This window comes from Tenrec ecaudatus, chromosome 3, assembly GCF_050624435.1.
Source record: "Tenrec ecaudatus isolate mTenEca1 chromosome 3, mTenEca1.hap1, whole genome shotgun sequence".
NCBI lineage: Eukaryota > Metazoa > Chordata > Mammalia > Afrosoricida > Tenrecidae > Tenrec > Tenrec ecaudatus.
The window spans coordinates 100,266,055-100,287,106 of record NC_134532.1 but is presented as its reverse complement, the minus strand read 5'-3'; the positions used below and the strand labels follow the sequence as shown (position 1 = coordinate 100,287,106).

The following is a 21,052-nucleotide window of genomic DNA, read 5'->3' as shown; positions in this document are numbered from 1 at the left end:
GTACGGGACTGGCCCACGTCTTGTTCTGTTACACGTGAAGTCTCCATGAGCCAGCTGATGACAACTAACAGCAACACAACTCGAGCAATAGAGCGAGTGAGATGTGTCATAAGCTGTTCGGCAAAAGTGGCACCCGAAAATTCGTGGAGATAAAGTGCATAGTCCTTTCGACAGCTGTTGTCTGTGTGGGTTGGATTTACCCATATTTACTGTGTTAAAATGAAAACTAAGAAGATTGAAGCTTATTTAATAAGTCGTTAAAAACAAGAAGTTCATGATATAGGTATGTGATGTAATTTTAGAAAAAATAAGCATACTTTCTAAAATAAAAATGCAGAGTGGTGCTATTTAATAATAATAAATCATGAACTTTTGGGAGCCCTCTTGTACCTATTGCGGAGCCTTGGTTGGTTGACAGTTGGAAACAGAAAGATGGGGTTCTACTCCCCCAATCACTCCATCTCAGAAACTCACAGGGCGTTGCTAGGAGTCTCCATCGACTCAATGGCAGGGATTTGGGTTTTGTGTATAACACTGCAAGTTATCACAAAGTTAGAGTTGGCATTCAAATATTAACTGTTAGAAATCTTTGCTTACTAGCAAAACACGGTTGAGATCACAGATCCTGCAGCCAGATTACTTGGTTTTTAGTCCCGGCTCCCTTTCTTGGTAGGCTTGTGGCCTCGGTCAGGTTTCTTGAAAATGGAGCTAATGATAGTATCCGAATCACAGGGCTGGTACATAATATTCACTATTATTGTTATCGTTCCAGACCTCTAAGATCAGCAATTACCAAAATCAAAACATATTTTATGAAGCATGTAAATAAAGTCCAAAATAAACAACAATCTTTCAAGAGTGGCTTCTGTGTTTTTCCTGTAATTTTTCATTTCTCTGAATTCCCTAGAACTTGTTCTAACCTCATATAACATTCATGTGTTGAGGGAGAGAAGAGAACATTACAGAGAGTTTCTCAGGAGGCGATGGCATCCTGGCCGAAACACGAATGCTGAGCCGGAGGAACTGATCAGTGAAGTGAATGGTGATGAAAATAGTTCAGATGCAAACAACTGCACTGAGAGAAAGCAGCAAACTATATGCTTTGATCAGGTCTTATAACAGCATACAGTCTACAGTAGTGGGGGAGGAGGCTGCCGATCAAGCAGGGATAAAACCCCCAAAGACCCCGTATGTGGTGTGAAGTAGCCAGGACTTAGCGATAGACTGCATGAAAGGGGGCGGGGGTCAGGGAGCAGGGGCTGATCTTCTCAGCAGAAGACAACGGATTTTTAGTCCTCTTTCCTTACTAAACCGAGACCAGAGAAATTAAAAAAAAAAAAAAGAATCCTTTAAAATCTACACCCTCGAAGAGAATGAGTCAGTCTCATAGTTCAATAAACGCATGGAGGACAGAATGTGGTTGGCGGGGTGGCGAGTGAGAAGTGGGGCACATGAGGGTTTGGGATGCAACTCCTAGAAAGAGCCCTTCCTTGTCGCCTCTAATCTAAGTCTACAAGAAAAATAAGTTATTGTTTTTCCTAAATAATTCAGAAGCCCCCGGGAGCAGGCCTGAAACTGAGAAGTGCTTCCAAATGATCCAGACCAATCACCCCAAAGGCCACCCTAAAGACCCAAACCCACTGCCACGAAGTCAATTCTGACTCAAGGTGAGGGAAGGGTAAGAGAGGAGAATGGCTCCATGGGGGCTTCAGAAGCAGCGCTTTCCAGTGCAGTACCAAAGGGGGAGTTCCAGCTGCCATCCTCTAGGCTAACAGCGGAGCGCAAGCACAAGCCAAGCAGTGTCCCTGACATAGCCGCTCATGGTGCCTGTGTTGGACAGGGTTCTCTAGAGAGACAAAGCAGATTGCTAGTAATTATATATAAATATATTTATAAAGATAGATATATAATACAAGAAATGAACCGTTAAATTATATACAGATAGATAATACAAGAAATTAACAGTTAAATTATAAAGCAGTGAGACACTAACAGTCCTTTAAGGCTTGAGAGCCGCCAGTTGCCAGTTCCCTTCTGTAGGGAGAGCTGGGCTATATATACCCAGGCAGCAAACAGCAAGGCAGGTCCCCAACTGTCATCAACTATCGGTCCCTAGCTCCAGAGATGAACATTCCAATCATGTGGGCTTAAAGGGACCACAACTTACAGCGACACAGTCCACAGGCTAGGCATCCCACAGGTAGTGTACCCCTTTAAACTGAGGCACAGAACAACCAAGGTGAGGCTCACCGAGCCATTTATCCCTCTGCCCTTCAGTTAATCCTACTTGTGTTTATCGGCCAGGCTGGCACAATAAACTATCGCAGTTCCCAAATGGCTTTCGATGGCTTCTTGTACAAAAACACAGGAACCACACCAAATGTAGTGACATCAAGTACACCCAATGCAAGCTCGACTGCCTCTAACATTTTGTTTCCTTTTAAGGAATGACGTATTAGATACGCACTTGAAGCTGCCCTTCATGTCACTCTGGCCCTCGTTCTCTCTGGAGCACTCTCCACTACACTGAACTCAATGCATAGACGGTTATACATAAAACTATAGACAGCCGTGTTTTAGATTTAAGCATTACGCAAATGAAATCACAGTAGGGGGCAAGCAATGCACATTTTTCGTAAATATTCTATCTGGGGAATTGATCTTTGTCAGGTTGTGGTTCGTTTGTTTATTTTTAAGTGTTATTGAGGATTCCAGGAGAAATGGTTGAAGTTGTCAAAGATTTCATCTTGCTTGGATGCATGGTCAATGCTCATGGAAGCAGTCATCAAGAGATCAACCAACATGTTGCAATGGGTAAATCTGCTGCACAAAACCCCTTTAAAGTGCTGCAAAGCAAAGATGTCACTTTGAGGACTAATAGTCACTGACCCAAGCCATCGTATTTTCTACCGCCTCATATGCATGTGAAAGCTGGACATTGAATAAGGAAGACTGAAGAAGAATCGCTAAACATTCTCTTTTGGAAGAAGTATAGTCAGCTTGCTCCTTGGAGGCATGGATGATAAGACTCTGTCTGTCTCATGTACTTTGTAAACGTTGTCCGGAAAGACCAGTCCCTGAAGAAGGTCTTCAGGCTTGGGAAAGCAGAGGGGTAGAGTGAAAAGGGAAGGCCCTTGACAAGATGGATTGATATGGTGGTTGCAACAATAGGCTCACACAGAAGAACCATTGGGGGCATGGCACAGGACCAGGCAGTACATGAGTCACCAGGAGTCGGCATCTGACAACAACACAGAGGATACCATATTTCTATACAATATACCATCATTTATTTCTCTGATTTCGTGATGGTGGCTATTTAGAGTGTTTCCAGTACTATAGCACTATTTAGAGTGTTTCCAGTACTATAGTACTAATTAGTTTGTTTCCAGTACTATAGTACAATTTAGAGTGTTTCCAGTACTATAGTACTATTTAGAGTGTTTCCAGTACTATAGTACTATTTAGAGTGTTTCCAGTACTATAGTATTCATTAGTTTGTTTCCAGTACTATAGTACTATTTAGAGTGTTTCCAGTACTATAGTACTAATTAGATTGTTTCCAGTACTATAGTACTAATTAGAGTGTTTCCAGTACTATAGTACTATTTAGAATGTTTCCAGTACTATAGTATTAATTAGTTTGTTTCCAGAACTATAGTACTAATTAGAGTGTTTCCTGTACTATAGTACTAATTAGATTGTTTCCAGTACTATAGTACTAATTAGAGTGTTTCCAGTACTATCGTACTAATTAGAGTGTTTCCAACACTATAAGTAACATTGTGATGGAAAGCTCCTGTGCATCTATAGTCTCCCTTGAGGAGACACCTTCACTGAAAGGGAAATTAGTCAAATGGCAGGTCTCTATTTCCAGCTAGTCACCAAAAGCAGTTGTCATCAAGTCAACGCAGCCTCATGGCAGCCTGGGAAATTCAGAGTGATGATGCGCTCCCAAGGGTTTCCACCTTTGCAAACCAAACTGTCCAGTCTTGCTCGCAGGTGACTCTGCATGAGCTTGAACTACCAACCTTCTGATTATAGTTGAATACTTAACTGCTTATGCTAGCCAATAGACACTAACAAGATTTTCTGCAAAATGATTACGCCAATTTAACTTCTCATCAACAAAGTGTAATTCCCAGTTTTTCCTCGATAACACTCAGTAGTGTCAGATTTTAAAATTCTGGCCTATGATGGATATAGGGTAGATTTCCTTATAGTTTTAATATCATGGGTCTAGATGTTAATAAAGGTAAACATCCTGACATAAATTTATTGCCTTTTTGATTTTTTATTCTATGAACCACATAGTAATACCCTTTTCCCATTTTCCTTTTGCATAGAGATGTACAGAAGCACATTGTAAATTCTGGATACTATTCTTAAAATTGAAAGGACATTAAAGGAAGACCAGGCATTTACAGAACTCCTCCCAAATTAAAAGGGTCAGATGTAGTCAATTAAAATCAATCAAACACAAACGCCAAGAAATTCTGAAAATTCAAGAAATCAAAGTAAACCTGAAAAGCCTCAGCATATGAATTATTGGCAAAAGTTGAAGAAATCTCCCCAGAAAGTGAAACTGAAAGAGAAAAGAGGGTGGAAAAGATGAAACATAAGAATCAACTCTGGAGTCTAATATCTCCTTGGAGCCCTGGTGGCACAGTAGCTAATGTGCTCAGCTGCGGACCAAAGGGACGGCAGTTCAAGCCCATCAATTGTGCAACAGGAGAGAGATGTGGCAGTCTTCTTCCATATATATTTCCAGTCTTGGAAATCCTTTGGGGCAATTCTACTCTATCATCATATAGAGTTGCTATAAGCTGGAAACAATTCGGCAACAGTGGATTTGGAATATTTGATTAGCAAAAGCCCTACAAAGAGAAAATAGAGGGTAGGAAGATGAATTACCCAGGAAGTATTGAAGCTATAATTATGTAGAACGGAAGGGTTTTAAGTTCCCAGACTAAGAGGGAGGACCCCGAGCAACACAAGGATTTTTTTTTAAAAAGGAGGGGGCATATTGTGAAATTAAGTTGTGAAAGCAAAGATAGATAATCAGAAAAAAACGTACAGACAACACAAAAATAACACACCCCCCCACACACACACTAACAGAAACCTACAAAGAACCAGTAATTAGAATGATATAGATCATAGTTAGAAGACTGAAAAACCACTGTCTTTGAATTCCGAAAAGGTGAATTTTTAACTTAGGAGTTTTATACTCAGCCAAACTGGTCGGACGCTACAACAGACATTTTCAGGCATGGAAGGAATCACAGCACCCACTTCGTCAACGTTCTCCTTCACGCTGTTAACTGAGCGCAGCAGCAGTAAGTGAGAGTAAACCGAGAAAGACATTTTCAGGGATCCAGACCACAGTGGAATGCTTCTACTAAACACTGACGGAACATTGTAAGATGACAGCTGTGCCACTGAAACAATTTAAACACTCATTGCCACAGAGTCAATTCCGACTCAGAGGGATCCTACAGGCCGGGGTAGAACTAACTAACCCTGTCTCAGAAGACTGGAACTCTTTATGGGAATAGAAAGTCTCATCTTTGTCTCAAAGAGCAGCTGGGGGTTTCAAACTGCTGAGCTTGCTGTTAGCAGGTAGCCACCAGGCCTCCAGGGCTCCCGTGTTCAATAGGCAGAGGGAAAAATAGTTCAGCTGGGAAGGGGTGCTAGAGAACCTCAATTTGTAGATCTTTAAGACAAAGAGAAACAACAGAATGATTAAGAAAGCTACACCACAAAGGTCATGTGAACCAAAATGTAGAGACCAATCATAAAACTTCTTTAAAACTTCAACTTTAAGAAATTTATTTATGATTATAGAACAAACTATTATTTTATCAACCAAAATCATTTAAGCAAACAAGTCCTGATGAGCAGGGACGAGATATTTAGTTGGGAAGAAGAACTGAAGTGAAGTTTAGAGATACTAAGATCTCCTCTGATAAAAGTATGAAATCAAGGGATGATGTCTCAAGGGCAAGAAGGAAACGCAGAAGTGTATTATAAGTGTATAAATTTATTATATTACTTAACATCACACAAGCAACCCAGACAGTAACTTGAAACACTGACATAATGAGTCTGCTCAGATAAGGGCAATGGCATGCAGGTGATGGAGGAAGTCAGAGAGTCGAATGCTGCCAACCAGGGACAGTGCAGCCAAAGGTGGGAAGTAGGAAATGGGACTACAGAGGAAGGGAAACAGTCAAATAACAGGAGAAATACAGACTCTGAGCCTACCTGGAATTTTAATCACATGCACATATTACTTAGATGCAAACATTAACAGTGCTCGAAAAAGATGGCTCGATGCTTCATTGGTAATCAAAGGCCTTACCTGATTCCGCTTGTTCTCCAGCAGTGAAGTCTCATAGAGCTGAGCATTATGAAGCACAATTCCACAAAATGCCAAATACGCAGCGAAGTCCTAGAAAACAGGTGAGCAAGCATAAAACTGTCCAGTGACAGGTCTCAAAACACAAAAGGCATCCAAAAATATTTAGAGTCAAAATACATATCAAAAGCCAAAGATGTTCTGCCTGCCAAACTAGGAATGGAGCCAAAGCAAATGTTAGCTACCCAGCGCCACTAGCAGATGGCAAGTCTTAACCTATTGCCTCAAGGACAAGTCATAGGAACAAATTAATAAGGAGGAAAAAATGGAACTAAAATGCAGGTCTCTTCACGTAATTTACAGTGGCAATTTACTTTGTGGAAAATTTGGTATCTTCTTTGCACAGCACTAAGACTTGAATCGCTGTGGAGACTATGCAAGACGTAGAAGAGGGGCAGATGAAAGTCCATGTAACTGGTCAATAGAATGTTGGCGATAATACTGACATTGAGCTGATTTCAACTTGTGCTATGGTTGAAAACGACTTGATGGCGGTGAGTGTTACTGCCAATAATCTATTAACAAGTTATATGAACTTTCATTTGCTCTGGTAATATATGACGAATGGTTTTGCCATAGATCCAAATCTTAATACCATAGAGACGAAGCCTCACATAAAGTTTCAAATATTTTATTACCATTAAATACGCTACTTTAAACATTAATGTACTATCTTAGGGTCATGTGTTCAGTTATGTTAACCACTGATTAAAATACATCTCTACAGTATTACATTTACAATTACTAATGCATCTTGCCAAATGTGGATAGAGCCAAAAAGAATATGTAAATACATTTAAGAGGGATTTATACCATTTATTATGAAAATAAGTCATAATAGAACATAAAGTCAATCTGGAACCATGTTTTCCCACCAAATATTCTCTAGTGCCATTAATAGAAAAAGAGGCTAGATGTCTAACACTCTGATTTTAAAAGGCCCTTTCTATATTCCGGAGCAATTAAAATATGGAGACCAACCTAAGTGCCAATCCAGCCTACAACACGGAGACAAAAATAACACTGTCTGTCCCCTTTGAACGCTTTCCAGAGTCAAAGCTCCTCTGAATTTTCAGCAGGGAGCAGCAGCAATGGCAATGGACGTGGACAAGAGAGAAGTCAGCGGTCTCTGTGATAAACATAGAATGGCAGGTTCGGTAGGAGCAATAATAAAATCTACTGACAGAATGAAGTTATAAACAGGCTCAGTCCCGGAAAGGCTGTCGGCTTGGAGTTGGAGACGGGTCATAAAAGAGTGCTGACCGCAGTTCTTTCTGCAGCACAATCCACATCATCCAGCCTGAGTTCGCACCTTGGCGCCCCACCGTCTGTGTGCAGAGCTTATAAAACAGCCTGAAATGTGCTTCACGAGGCACCAATTCCAATTTTTAGCCACCACGGAGTTCTGAGCTTGTAGTGCCTGCGGGGTTCCTACTTTCAGGGTGAACGTCTTTACAGCAGCGAGGAAAGGTAGATGGGACAACTGAAAGACCTGGAGCCACCTTTTGTGTGGCCCCTGCATGCACACCACCCCGGTGAGACCTGGCTGCACAGGGGCAGGGTGTGAGGTGTCTGCTGGAGAAGTAGGACTGGATGAATGGAGGTACCTTCTAGTCAAGGCAGCATCGTACTACCTGAACCCCCAATCCATTGCCATAGAGTTGATTCCAACTCACAGAGCCATTCTGAATGGCACTTCCATGACTGTAAACCCAGGGTGATTCTGAACCGCTGACCTCACAGTTAGTAGTCAAGCACTTAATGTTTAGTGACAGCAAATATGAACTTCCCAAAATGTCAGCGAATTTTTAGCCAGGGGTATTTCATAACCAACATTTTCAGGAATTTAGCTAATTCCATAGGTCTACAAAAAGAGGGGTATCTGTGGTACAAATGGTTAACATGCTTGGTGGAGAAATGAACGGTTGGAAGTTCCAAGTCCACACAGAGGTACCTTGGAAGAAAAGTCTGGTGAGTGATCGCTGACAAAACCAGCCATCAAAACCCCAGGGAACTCCGTTCTCTGACACAGGGGGCCGCTGTGAGATGAGCTCATCCCAACAGTAACTGGCTTTCACATGAAAAGAAAACTTCTTCATAAACTGACACCACCCCAGACCCAGGTTCGGTACCTTTTCATCTTTTTCAGTGAATGTCCCGCCATTTCCAGATTTCTTGTTGATGGCCTGAGCTACACCAACAACCTGGGAAGGGAAAGAAAGAAACAGTCAGTGTTATTTTAACGGAAAGCTTCGCTACAGACTCACCAAAGAGCATCTACAGAAGAACTTGTAATTACACGTGCTCTTAAATCACACTGCTTTACAAAATGAAAACAAAACCCCTATTTCTATGCCATTTAGGAACTAATTCCTTGGGCTTCAAACTTTATGAGATTTTGTGATTTCACCTGCATCTTGAATAAATTATTGGCACCCACATTTGAAAGGAATATTCCCTACAGGTCTTGATTAAAAACAAACTCCAGATTCCCATTACATGACAAAATATGTAAGATGAACATATAATATTTTTGAAAAAAAGGCAAATGCTCTTTTACTAAAAATGACACTGAACCCAGTGACCAATCACAGATATTAAAATGAATTCTTATTGTAGGGATTTAGATTTACTGCTTTAGAAACTTGAATAGTCTTTTACCTTCAATAGACTCATTTTCAAAAAATGAGGCTCGTGGTTGAAGAAAATCAAAATCAGAATTAGCAGTCTACGACTTATTTCAAACAGACGAGAGGCATCTTGAAGATAAGCGCTGCCTTAAAGAGACTAAGTTTAACTCTGCAAACAGGCCTCAGGTTTCAAAAAAGGTTTTACAAGGCTTTCAGAACTTTCTTTTCTGCTGCAAAGTGTGCTTTACATACTTACTGAGTTCCAACTCTAGCTTGCAGTGTTATTTAAAGGCTTTCAATTCACTTCTGCCTCTTCTATGCCACTTACACATTCTAAATTCTATTCATCCTGTCCTGCAATTTAGTATCAGTGGCATACACTGATAGCTCCTAAATGGATCCATCCTGAGAACATGGCGTCCTTAATTTTGTGTGGATGTTTCTTTCATCTTTGCTTTCTAGCCTCTCAGCTTACTCGCATCCCCTAACTTTAAGGAAGGAGTATAACATTCCCCTCTGGGATCAGAGAACAGGGAGAGAGAAAATATATTCTTCTTTGAGAGGCTTTTATGCTCTCAAACATGCCACGCCCCCCCCAACATTTATTTTTTTCAAATATAGAGTAAAGGGATGGGCATACAAAGCAGAACTATCCCACAATCCAGGACTTGGTTTCTCTCTGATTCTTCACATAATCTTCAGCTCTTGGGAAGAGCTAACAGCCTTTCAGATGCACCAATCTCAATGGCTAAGGACCTAGGCAAACTGGTCCAGTGTCAACAATGTCTGGTTTGTGAATAGGCATGTTCCCTTGAACTATAATTGAGAAGAAAAGAAAGAAAAACGGGAGGTGATTCCAGGAGCCCAAGCGGAAAGCGAGAGTTTTGAGAATGATGAGGGCAATGAATGTATAAGTGTGCTTTACACAATTGATGCACGTGTAGATTGTGTAAGAGCCCCAATAAAATGATTAAAAAAAATAAAATATAATTAAGAGCTCCTCGAGGAGCAATGGAATCTAATATATGGTGGTGCCAACATACCAAAGGTTTGAGTAGTGTTCATCCATGTGGCCATGCCATCCATCCACACATCCATCCATCCATCCATCCACTGGACAAACAACGCGGGGACGGCAACGTGCCAAGTAGCGACAGACACTCAGACTCGAGAATGTGTGCTCCTGCTCCGGCAGCTCCAGCACAGTAGAGTGGCACAGTTTGATGACACACATGCCCACAGATTGCTGGCAGCACCGAAGGGGCGCTTCATATGGGCAAATGGGGAAGTGCCTCAGCAAGGGCAGCATGTGAGTCTGGACTTTTAAACAAGAGTCTTCCATCAGAACGACTTGAATTTCATTTAACTTTATTTGACATTGAGGAGTATTCTATTATTGCAAAGTGAGTCGTGGTTTACATTTTAGATACATTAACTTTGGATTCAACGGCTGAAACCGCTCACCAAGTCCCTAGTAGTTTACCGAGCACACACTCGGATTTCTCTCCTCCCTCTGGCGGATGACGGCTTCCATTTCAACAAGGTCAGATGGTCAACAGTCTCATCCATTGTCTCATCTTCCCTTCCTCCCCTTGGCAAAAGTTGGTTCCCTTTGGTATGAAAGTATATATATATATATATATATATATATATATATAGCATAAGACCTACATTTTGTCTTCATTTGCGGATGATTGAGTTTAAAACAGCGGTAGATGTTGTTTTGAAACCTCCTTAGATAACCAAACAGCAGAAGCTGCCCAGATTGATAAGCTATTTGTACCCCGGACTGTGTGAGCCAGCAGAATCAGGAAGGTCCTGTTCACTCAAAAACAGTGATGGACAAAAGCTCAGCTGCTTATTAAGTGACCACTAATGAAAGTGACTCAATATTTTAGACTATCATTGTATTACCACAAATGGACAGTGAAAGTCAAGACAAAGAAAGGGGAGAGGGGTGACGAAAATCATCTGCATGATGTATTTTTTGACATAAAATTGTGCAAAAGAAATAAAAGTTGGCCAGCTTGGGTCATGTGAGCTATGGTCAAGTCTGTGTGGGCCAATGAGCTCATGCAGTCCATGTCTGCAGGCTGCAGACACCTTTAACTTGGTGCTCATGCAATAATGAGTCTTCACGTCTAGATTTCCTCTGTCTTTGTCGCTGTTGACAGACTCTGCCTCTCCTTTCTTGTTTCCCTTTAATTGTTGGTCTTGCGTCATCTCTTAGAATGTATACATTTTAGAGTCTCTTTCACAATATTCTCCCACATCCAGTTCTCAGGAGACAAGGTCCCCTGTTAGCTGCATCCCTCCTGTAGTGTGAGTGGTCTGTCACATTGTTTTTAGTTGTTACTGTGAGCTTGTCTTAGCGGGTGATGCTGTTCCATGGGGTCCCATGTGCTGGGTCATGAGGAGTCGGTCCACGGGGAGTCTGTTTGTCTTGTTCTACACAAGGGGTGTGAATTCGAACTCCATGCCTGTGTGTGACAAAGGGGCTTGTTCTGAGTCTTCTTCCTGAGTTGCAGCCAAGCTCCGTGGGTGCTGCTGGTGGGGCTCTGTCGGGGCCAGTTGCGACGCAGGAACTTTCCCAGATCCAGGTTTTCCTTCGTCAACTTTTCCCACGACACTCACATATGTGGCACGGCCAGGAACTAACATATCAGGAGGATGTTAACCTCAAGCACTGAGCCCAGGTGGCACACTGGGTTACACCCTGGGCTGCTAACTACAAGGTCAGCAGCTCAAAACCACCAGCCCCTCTGTGGGCAAAATAAAAATGAGGCTCTCTACTCGCTAAAGAATTAGAGTCTTGGAAACTCACAAGGCCAGTTCTACCTTGTCCTATAGGGCCGCCATAGTCAGAGTTGAGTCGATGACCTTGAAGGGGTTTCCCCCCACTTTTTTGATGGTTGAAACTACTATACCTGAAAACTCATACTTCCTTGAAACCGCTGGGATTTTTTTTTTGGCTTTCACTCATTTCTTTTTAAAACAATTTATTGGGGCTCATACAATTCTTTTCACAGTTCATACATATACATACATCAATTGTATAAAGCACATCTGTACAGTCTTTGCCCTAATCATTTTTTTTCTCTTTTCTTCTTTTACATTTTGTTAGGGACTCATACAACTCTTACCACAATCCATACATATACATACATCTATTGTATAAAGCACATCCATACATTCCCTGCCCCAATCATTCTCAAGGCATTTGCTCTCCACTTAAGCCCCTTGCATCAGGTCCTCTTTTTTTTCCCCTCCCTCCCCATTCCCCCCTCCCTCATGTGCTCTTGGTAATTTGTACATCGTTATTTTGTCATATCTTGCCCTATCTGGAGTCTCCCTTCCCCCCTTCTCTGCTGTCCCTCTCCCAGGGAAGAGGTCACATGTGGATCCTTGTAATCAGTTCCCCCTTTCCAACCCACTCACCCTCCACTCTCCCAGCATCGTCCCTCACACCCTTGGTCCTGAAGGTATCATCCACCCTGGATTCCCTGTACCTCCAGCCCTCATATGTACCAGTGTACAGCCTCTGCCCTATCCAGCCCTGCAAGGTAGAATTCGGATCATGGTAGTTGGGGGGAGGAAGCATCCAGGATCTGGGGGAAAGCTGTGTTCTTCATCGATACTACCTCACACCCTAATTATCCCATCTCCTCTCCTAAGGCTTTCACTCATTTTTCTGACTGTGGATTCCCCTTTGATTTTGGTTCCTAGTCTTCCCTTCCTTGATATGGAATATATATACACATTAAATACACACATGTATAATATATCCACTGAAATACCAAGCTCGCTGCCCTGGACTCGATTTCAGCTCACAGTCACCCTAAAGGGCAGGGCACTGGCCATGGGGTTCTGACACTACAGGTCCTTGTCTGAGGACAAGGTTTCGTCTTTCTGCCACAGGTGGTTTTGAACTACTGACCTTTGTGGGTTTTGTGTTAGCAGCCCAACTCATAGCCACTATGCCACCTCACTCTCTCTCCCTCTCACACGCAGTACACATACAATTTTATTTTTGGTGAAATTTAATCTACCATTTCTACCATTTGGAACATGGTGGGTTGGGGGTTAGATTGGGAGGGTATTCTTATAAATCTTCTGCATCTGTTCAATCTGGCAAGATGACCAGAGCCTTGCTCACCTGCTTAAAAACCATATATCCTCTGATTACAGACCAGATATTTAATGCTCCATTTACTTTTCCCCCCTTATAGACTACAGCCTTACCATCACCATTTGGCAACTTGACAGACCAACTTCTTCTAACAATGGGGTTTCTATTCTTTCCGGCAAACAATTACGTCTCTCACTGGTGTCTTTATCAACTGCCTTTATAGAGTAATATAATAGAGATTGGTGTGTTTAATGGATGATTAACTTAAAACAATTGGTAATAAACAGACACACACATCCTTTTAAGCCAGAAAATTCTATTACATATATGCTGCCTCCATCCAGGGCGGATAACATTTAAAAGCAGCACTGCATTGGGTTAAGTATTTTATGCATGATAATCCAAAGGCTTCGATTCTTCCTTATTCAATATGTGCTTTGGCATTTAGTGGGCAATTATTGGGGGGAATCAAATATATTTGGCTGAATAAACGAATGAGTCAAAGAAAAGTTGAATAGAGCTCCCGGGGCTCCTGGCATGGGAGTAACTTCTCTTTTTCCCAGCGAAGGGTGGTGGTGGGCTCCGGTTATAGACAGTCCAGAGTCCTGCCGTCTGCACGGAGACGCCTGACTGGGTAGGGAAAGGAGTGGCCAAGACCTGCTGAGTCTCTTCCTTGCCTCTCCCTGCATTTAATCTCAACCGTAAGCAACTTCCAGACTGGGGAATGGGGAAATAGATTGGGATGATGCATAGCCTTGGTAGGTATCTGGGGCAGTTGCTGTTTGAAGAAATTGCTCCCTGTGGCAATGATCACCTGGCCTGAAGCTGCCAGCTGTCACATTCCGCACTGCTTACCCAGTGAGAGTCAAATCGGGTCCTTTGCCTTGCTAAAAGAACAGCCGGCCCTCTGAGGATCAAATAGCTGTGGAAAATGCCGGTGAAATAGAAAATGCATATGAGTAGGTTCCTTTGTGCCTTAAAAAAAAAACCCCAAGATTGCCAGTGTTTGAGGGTACAGATACCAGCAGGTGGGCAGAAGCGAATGGGCTCGCTGCTACGGAAGCTAACATCGCTGGAGCTTTGCTTCTCAGACAGGAAACCTGCCATGTCCCCTTTGAAAACTGGCATGGGAAAAGCTACGGTTAGCAGCTATTTAATGAAAAGCAAATGAACTGATTTGTTTAAAGGAGCAGTCATGGCAGGGGAGGCTCACGAGGGAGCAAGAGTGCGAGTTGTTCTCAGGGCCCCTGAAATGGTCCTACTGCTCTGTGCTGTCTGTGTGACCTTGGATGGCACACAATATACCTTTTCTATCCTGTCTCCCGCCCTGGGCTTTCTGTGTGGATGCCTCTCCTTGACTTTTCCATGAAGGCAGTGGCCTATTTGTCCTCGTGTTTGACTTCTTTCATCAGCAAAATGGCCTCCAGACCCACCCCGGCTGTTTGTCAGAGTCATCCTTCTTCTCTACTGCGTGGTGCACACCCTGGAGATCGCCGGGGGCTGGGGAAGCAGCTTGCTGGATGCTCTCAGTGTCGGATTAAGTACATGGGGGGCAGGGGCAGGGGGTGGGGAGACGGGACTGGAAATTTGTATTTCTAAAATTTCTCAGGTGCTTCCAAATGTTGCCGATCCCGGGGCAGACGCTTTGAAACTCATGGATAAAAAAATTACTAATGGTTAATAACTTTCTTTTCTCAAAAACAAAAACACACGAGAGAATTAGACTTTGTTTACCTTCTTCCCAATTCAACCACTATCCTAGACTCTTAGCAAGCGTGTGAATCTATAAGCAAGGCATAATATCTTTGCTTCAAATAGGTCATGTTACCTTATAAGATGTATCATTTTGCAACTTGTAAAATATATCCACTCTTTTCGTAGATTGGTTCATATAGTTCTAGTTCATTTGCTTATGTACAACATTGTATTTCATTCCAAAGTGTATTTCCCCAATCTCCAAAGGAGGAATGAATGAGGCTATTATAATTTTTTCCTTGTTATATACCGCTTTGTGTGCAAGAATAAGTTTTTCTGAGGAAATCTCCAAAAGGATTGCAGAAGGTTTCTACGGCGACCAACCATGGCTGAGCTTTCCCTTAACCTCTCTCCTAATCAGACCCAGGACCATCAGGCTTTTTAATGTGCCTCCATACGATGGGTACAAACAGAATTTCATTAAGGCTTTAATTTGTATTTTCCTGAACACTAGGGAGAAAGAGTAATCTTTTAAAATGTCTCTAAGGTGAACCAGAGGCAGGTAAAAAAACACTTATTCAGGAGTGAATTTGGGGCTCACACTGAATCCTACCTCCAACCTATGGACAATTAGTTTGTACGACATAGCCCTGCTCCAGGCTCACCCTCAGGAAAGGAACACAGAAGATACGGTGCTATAGCAAAATGTGGTGAAGAAATTTAGATGGTGCCCGGCTATCAGATAAAATACCATCTGGGGTCTTAAAGGCTTGTTTCCAAACAAGCAGTCATCTAAGTGAGATGTCAACTAAGTTCACATGGAAGAAGCACACCAACATCAGTGACCCAAGGTTGTAAATCATAGAATTCGGAGCAGAAGAGGGGAATAGTGTCAGAGCCTAAAGTGTGAGATTCTGGCTTGCAGACAACTATGGATGACAGTGGAAGCCCAAAATACATTCGCCGGATCCACAGAGGGAATAAGCCTCAGGTGATTTCCCTCTAACCATCATCGAGGGATGGGAATAGCCTGGTTATCAGACAAACATATGGGAGAGATGACTGTAGTAGATTAAAATGGTAACTCTGACTTGAATGGTTAAACCTTGTCACTTGATCTCCCCTCTGATACACTGTGGCTTGATCTGGTTTATCATATCTCTCTCTAGTTTCATATTGGGGTTTATCTCTGTTGTATTTTGTCACTGTGGGTAGCCTTCTTGAATCTTTGTTAGGTATTTTTCTATGTATTGTGGTATATGAAACCCAGGATGGGTGACTCTATAGACAACTAGAATAAGGGTTCCAGAAGAAGATAGTAGGGGAAGTGGGGGGTTGGGTGGGAGGGAAGGTCAAAGGGAACTGGTATCAAGAAGAAAATGCTTTGAAACTGTTTTGATAGCAATCGTACAATACTTTTTGATGCGACTGAACTCTGGAGTGGTACGATGTCTGGATGAGTTTCTAATAAAACGGGTTGGAAGAAAAACAATGATTAAAAAAGAAAAACAATTACTGATCAGATTGGTTTCTTCTGTGTTGCTTAGGCACAACTTTGACAATTTTAAACAGCCCTCCACTTTTAAACTCTTAGTTGTTAAACTGAGTAGAAGTTTACAGAGCAAATCCGTTTTTTCAACAACTCGTACATTTTGTTTCCCCTCACTGACCGCCACCCGCAGTGTAGCGTCACTCCCTCCACTTCCTCCTGGTGTTGCTGTTCCATTCCCTCTCCCCTCCCTAACCTTCCACACGGTTGCCCTTTGGATCTCAAGTAGTTGATCAGCCTACCACGTTTACATCTCCTGACTGCTCCTGTTCTTCTTCAGGGTCTAATGTTTGGTTGAAGATTGAACCAGGGAGATGAGCTGAAGGGTGGTCACCTTGGAGAAACAAGGTTTGGCCTTTTTTTTCCTTTAAGTGACTGATAGGACTGGCTTTATTTGCTTGTAATCTGTCTTCTCCATCAGTATGGATAAGCACTGTTCCCCAACATAAGATTTCCTGTTATCCCCTGAAGAGCATGCTTAACGACTGTCCTAGGTTAGGGGGATAAAACAAGAACGAATACGAGAACGGAATGTTTTGAACCCGTGTTCACAACTGAAAGTCTAAGAAGAGGCAGCCGAGTTGAAGGAAGTTTAAAAGAAGCTGGAAGATGTTAAGAGCAGAACCCTAAAGAGAGATGGCATTAGAAACATATGATCAGTGGTGTGTTAGGCAGAGTTTTCTAGAGAAACAAAAGAACGTAGGGCTACAGAATCCACCAGCCCCAAACTCAAGCCATGTAGTGGTGTACGCTGATGTATCAGCAGCGTGGCGAAGCAGGTCTTGAAGGAGCCTCCAGCTCTAGCGACATGATCCACAGGTTGGCCTGGCCCACAGATAGTGTAGCACACAGGTTGATCACCCATGCTCCAGCACGCTCTCATCACCAGAAAGCAAGAGAAAGGGCCTTGCAGAGCCATTTATCTGTTTGGCCTCCAATCAAACTGTAACCTGATTAATCCCACATGTTCCTGTCCAAGTTGGCACAATAAACCTACCTATCAAAAATGGAAAGTGTCTTTAACATATTAAAAAAATAAAACCTATCCCTAGTACAAAAAGAGAGAGAGAGAAATTTGTAACGGTAAAGTTTGCCATTAAAAAAAGTAGAGAGAACCTGTTATGTGACAGACATTTTGTATCTGTTATTCACTCAATCCTTTACCACGTCAGAAGGGGAAGGTGATGTTCAGAGAGGTTCAATGGCTAGTACAGAAATATGTAGACACAGGTACAGGACAGGACTGGCTCCAAAGTCTATGTTCTTTCTCCTACACCTCCCAGGAAAGGAACGGAAAAGCAAGCTGAGTAGAAAATACAGATTTCTTAAGCTATTCCTAAACTGCAGGAAACGTGGAGCCCAGGGGTTTTCTAGAAGGCTTATTCTTTAGCCTTAAAATTCTGCTTGTCTTGTTCTGCATGCTTTCATCAAAAGGAATATGTAGTTTTCCATTTTATAACTTCAAAAAACAGACACAAGGTAGCTGGTAAAATTTTTTTGTTCATTTAGATTCTACATCTTGTAACACATTTTCACTGTCAAGATCTATTTTTGTAATATTAAAAAAAATGAACTTAAGTTTCAGGGACGGGGAGTGGATAATTAATAACACCATCTCAAAAATAAGTAGAATCTTCCAGCAAAGGCAAAAATAATCTATGTGGATGGAAACCAGGAGTGTTGCCTGTGGTTGGTGGGTGTTGCCTGTGACTGGGGTGATGGAAATGTTCTATCCATCTTGACTGGGTTCTTAGTAACACAGGAGTATATGGGAGTTTCAAAAAGTTCACAGACAAATTTAATGAAAAGATCATGTATGGATTGTGATGAGTTGTATGAGTTCCTAATAAAATGTTTTAAAAAAAAAGAAAAAAGAAAAGAAAGTGGAACTTTTCCAATTCCCACATACATATTACTCAAAATAAAGTATACATCAAGATCTGTGCATTTCATGATATGTGAATTTTAATTCAATGTTTAAAAATTATATTTTATAAAGTGTTGCTGGTATGTGAACATGGTGGGTGACAAGATGAATTTCCAGCAATCTCAGTAAGACTGAAGCAGGCCAAGTTCTTGATCATATGTTCTGTGCTATTTGGCAGAATGGATGCTCCCCAGATGGGCCAGGACAGTGGGCCTTCAGGAGCTAGCCTATCCCAAAGTACACAGTGGGAATGGAGCCAACCTAAGACTGGAGTCCTGCCAGACCGGGGGACATTGGACATACTTCTTGATGCTAGTGTTTATTCTCATCCTTCTACACAATAAATATTCCTCTTCCCTTCCAAGTATTAAACTCCCTGCCACACTAGCATTTAAGCAATGATGATTAAGGGGCTGTGGTGATGCTGGTTCGGTGGTAAAATCGTCACCCTTCACCTAGTGAGGGAGAACTGGTCTTGAATTCTAGTTGAGGGACCTCAAGTGCAGCCACCATCCATCAGTTGAAGCTGTGTGTTACCTACGATGCTCAGCAGGTTTCAGTAGAGCTTCTGGACTAAGACAGACTAGGAGGAAGGCTTGGCAAGCTACTTCTGAAAATAAGCCAGCGAATGCCCTCTGATTGATTCGCAATGGCCCAGTTCCATTATCTTTTCGTTCCATTTTTCCATGAGTGTTTTGAGGCCTCCTCATACATGGGATTGCCATCAGTAGTGGCTGGTGTGGTGGCAGTTACAGTAGGAACACAAAGTCTTTAACCTACCAGTCCTGGGACCTTGGTACAGAACATCATTCTTGAGGCAAAACAGCACATAGGCCTTGTGAGCCCTGTTTTCTTACATGGCTTCCACAAACTGCCAGGGACACAAAGGTTACATAACAGAGAAGAGCCTGCTATGCTTCCCCTGGCAGGGCACGTTCCTGAGGTTTAACGTTCCATTCCTCCATGTGCCTGGCCTTGCAAGCATTCTCAAAAGGATCAACTAATCATTTTCAGAAGCCCCCATGCTGGTCGCTGTCACCTTCCTTGTGTCATTAAGACTTTCAAAACCACCCTGTGCACTTGGACTTCAAGTTGAAACTTTGCAGACGAGACCCCAGTGGCACAGAGGGGCCACACAGCTTCCCTGCTAGCACCCAGAATCCACTCCTGTTTACTTCCAAGTTGGAGATTGTCCTTGTCACACCCTGCCTCTCCGCCTAATTGGGACTAAGTCCAAAATTACAATTTCAGAAATTGTGATCTTATGATCTATTGTAAGAGTCATACTTGGTAAATAGAATAATCCCATCTCTGTGCTCACTGTTGCACGTGACACTGCCCAGACGTCCTTCCTGAGCCTTGGATCCACTTACTAACGAAGATTTGTGTTACGGGAGGTGACTTGAGTCCTGCCAGGTGCTGGCCTGCCGAGCACAGGCTCACCCGGGACACTCTGGTTGGATGTAGACTCCAACGAGCCTGGGTCAAGTGTGTTCCAGCACTGGCCGGGCTTCTACCAGACCTGTGTCATTACAGCCTGGCAGAGGTTGTGCTGGTAAAAGCTCCCGATAATTACAGGGTAAAGGGGGCATGCCCGTAATGTGCACCCACTACAAACAGGAGAAACAGCACAGCAAGGGGGGCAGGAAAGCAAGTTCCAGACACTGAAACACTTAATGGGTGGAAGGGCATTTTAAAATTAAACGTTAGTATTAACCGGAGTTGAAAGACACTTTGTTTATTAGAGTTGAACTGAGTGCCTGGAGCCCTGTGAGATTGTATCAACATACATGTAGCAGTGATCGGAAAGAGGAGACACACAAAAATCAACCCAGTAAATCAACAGGCAGGATGTCAGGTGGTGACTAAGGGCTGGCGTGCTGAGGTAAAAGCAGAGCAGGGAAGAAGGATAATGGTTATTTTCTTCAATTAGGCGCACCTAAGAAAGTCCCACTTACATGTTGTGGCAGTTACGTAATCTACTGGCAACTTGAGAAAGGGTGGAGTCTAGCCTGTCAATCAGGTTGCAGCTTGATGACCTCATTTAGAGGCTCCAAGGAGATAAAGAGCTCAGTGGAGGACAGATACACGCAGACACGCGGCCTCTCTTCCAGCTGACAAGCCACATGGAGACCTCTGATGGAACCTGAGCCCTGGAGCTGGAAGAGCCACATGGAACCCCACGCCAACACTGAGATGTTGCTTCTGCCCCTGGATCCACAAGCCTGTGATCTTTCTTCCTGCTTTCGGCATCAGTGCATGGCTGCATGAGTCTGAAGAAGAATTTATAGACTGGTAATAGACATATGGGCTAATATCAGATTTATGGACTTGACCTGGACTTGCTAAGTGAGCAGTGGGTATAGACTATCTGTATGAATACACATGAAATTCAATGTTCAAAATTTAGTAAGTGCCAACCTATGTGTGTCTGGTTAGACCCATGTAGTCAGGGATTAAAGAGACAATGGTTCAGCATTTATGCTGTGGACACAGATTCTCGTTGTTCCTAAGTGCCAGTCAGTTGGTTCCAACTCGTAATGACTTAACAGAACAAAACACTCCCAAGTTCTGTGCCATGTTTACAGTGGTTGCTAGGTTTGAGCCCATTGTAACAGCCAAGGTGTCTATCCATCTCATCTCACGGTGGGTCTTCATGTCTTTTTGGTAGCTCTTCTTTACCAAGCACGATATCCTTCTC

At 42.7% G+C, this 21,052-nt stretch overlaps 1 protein-coding gene across 1 annotated transcript in view; it reads right to left on the bottom strand.

Annotated features, from left to right (window-relative positions):
* PDE5A (phosphodiesterase 5A) overlaps positions 1-21,052 on the bottom strand; it is a 130,846-nt gene that overhangs the window by 88,179 nt on the left and 21,615 nt on the right. The window contains exons 3-4 of the mRNA XM_075543866.1: positions 8,554-8,625; positions 6,365-6,454 (exon numbers count right to left, since the gene is read on the bottom strand). Of these exons, the coding sequence (XP_075399981.1) occupies positions 6,365-6,454; positions 8,554-8,625 (162 nt within the window). The remainder of the gene's footprint in view (positions 1-6,364; positions 6,455-8,553; positions 8,626-21,052) is intronic.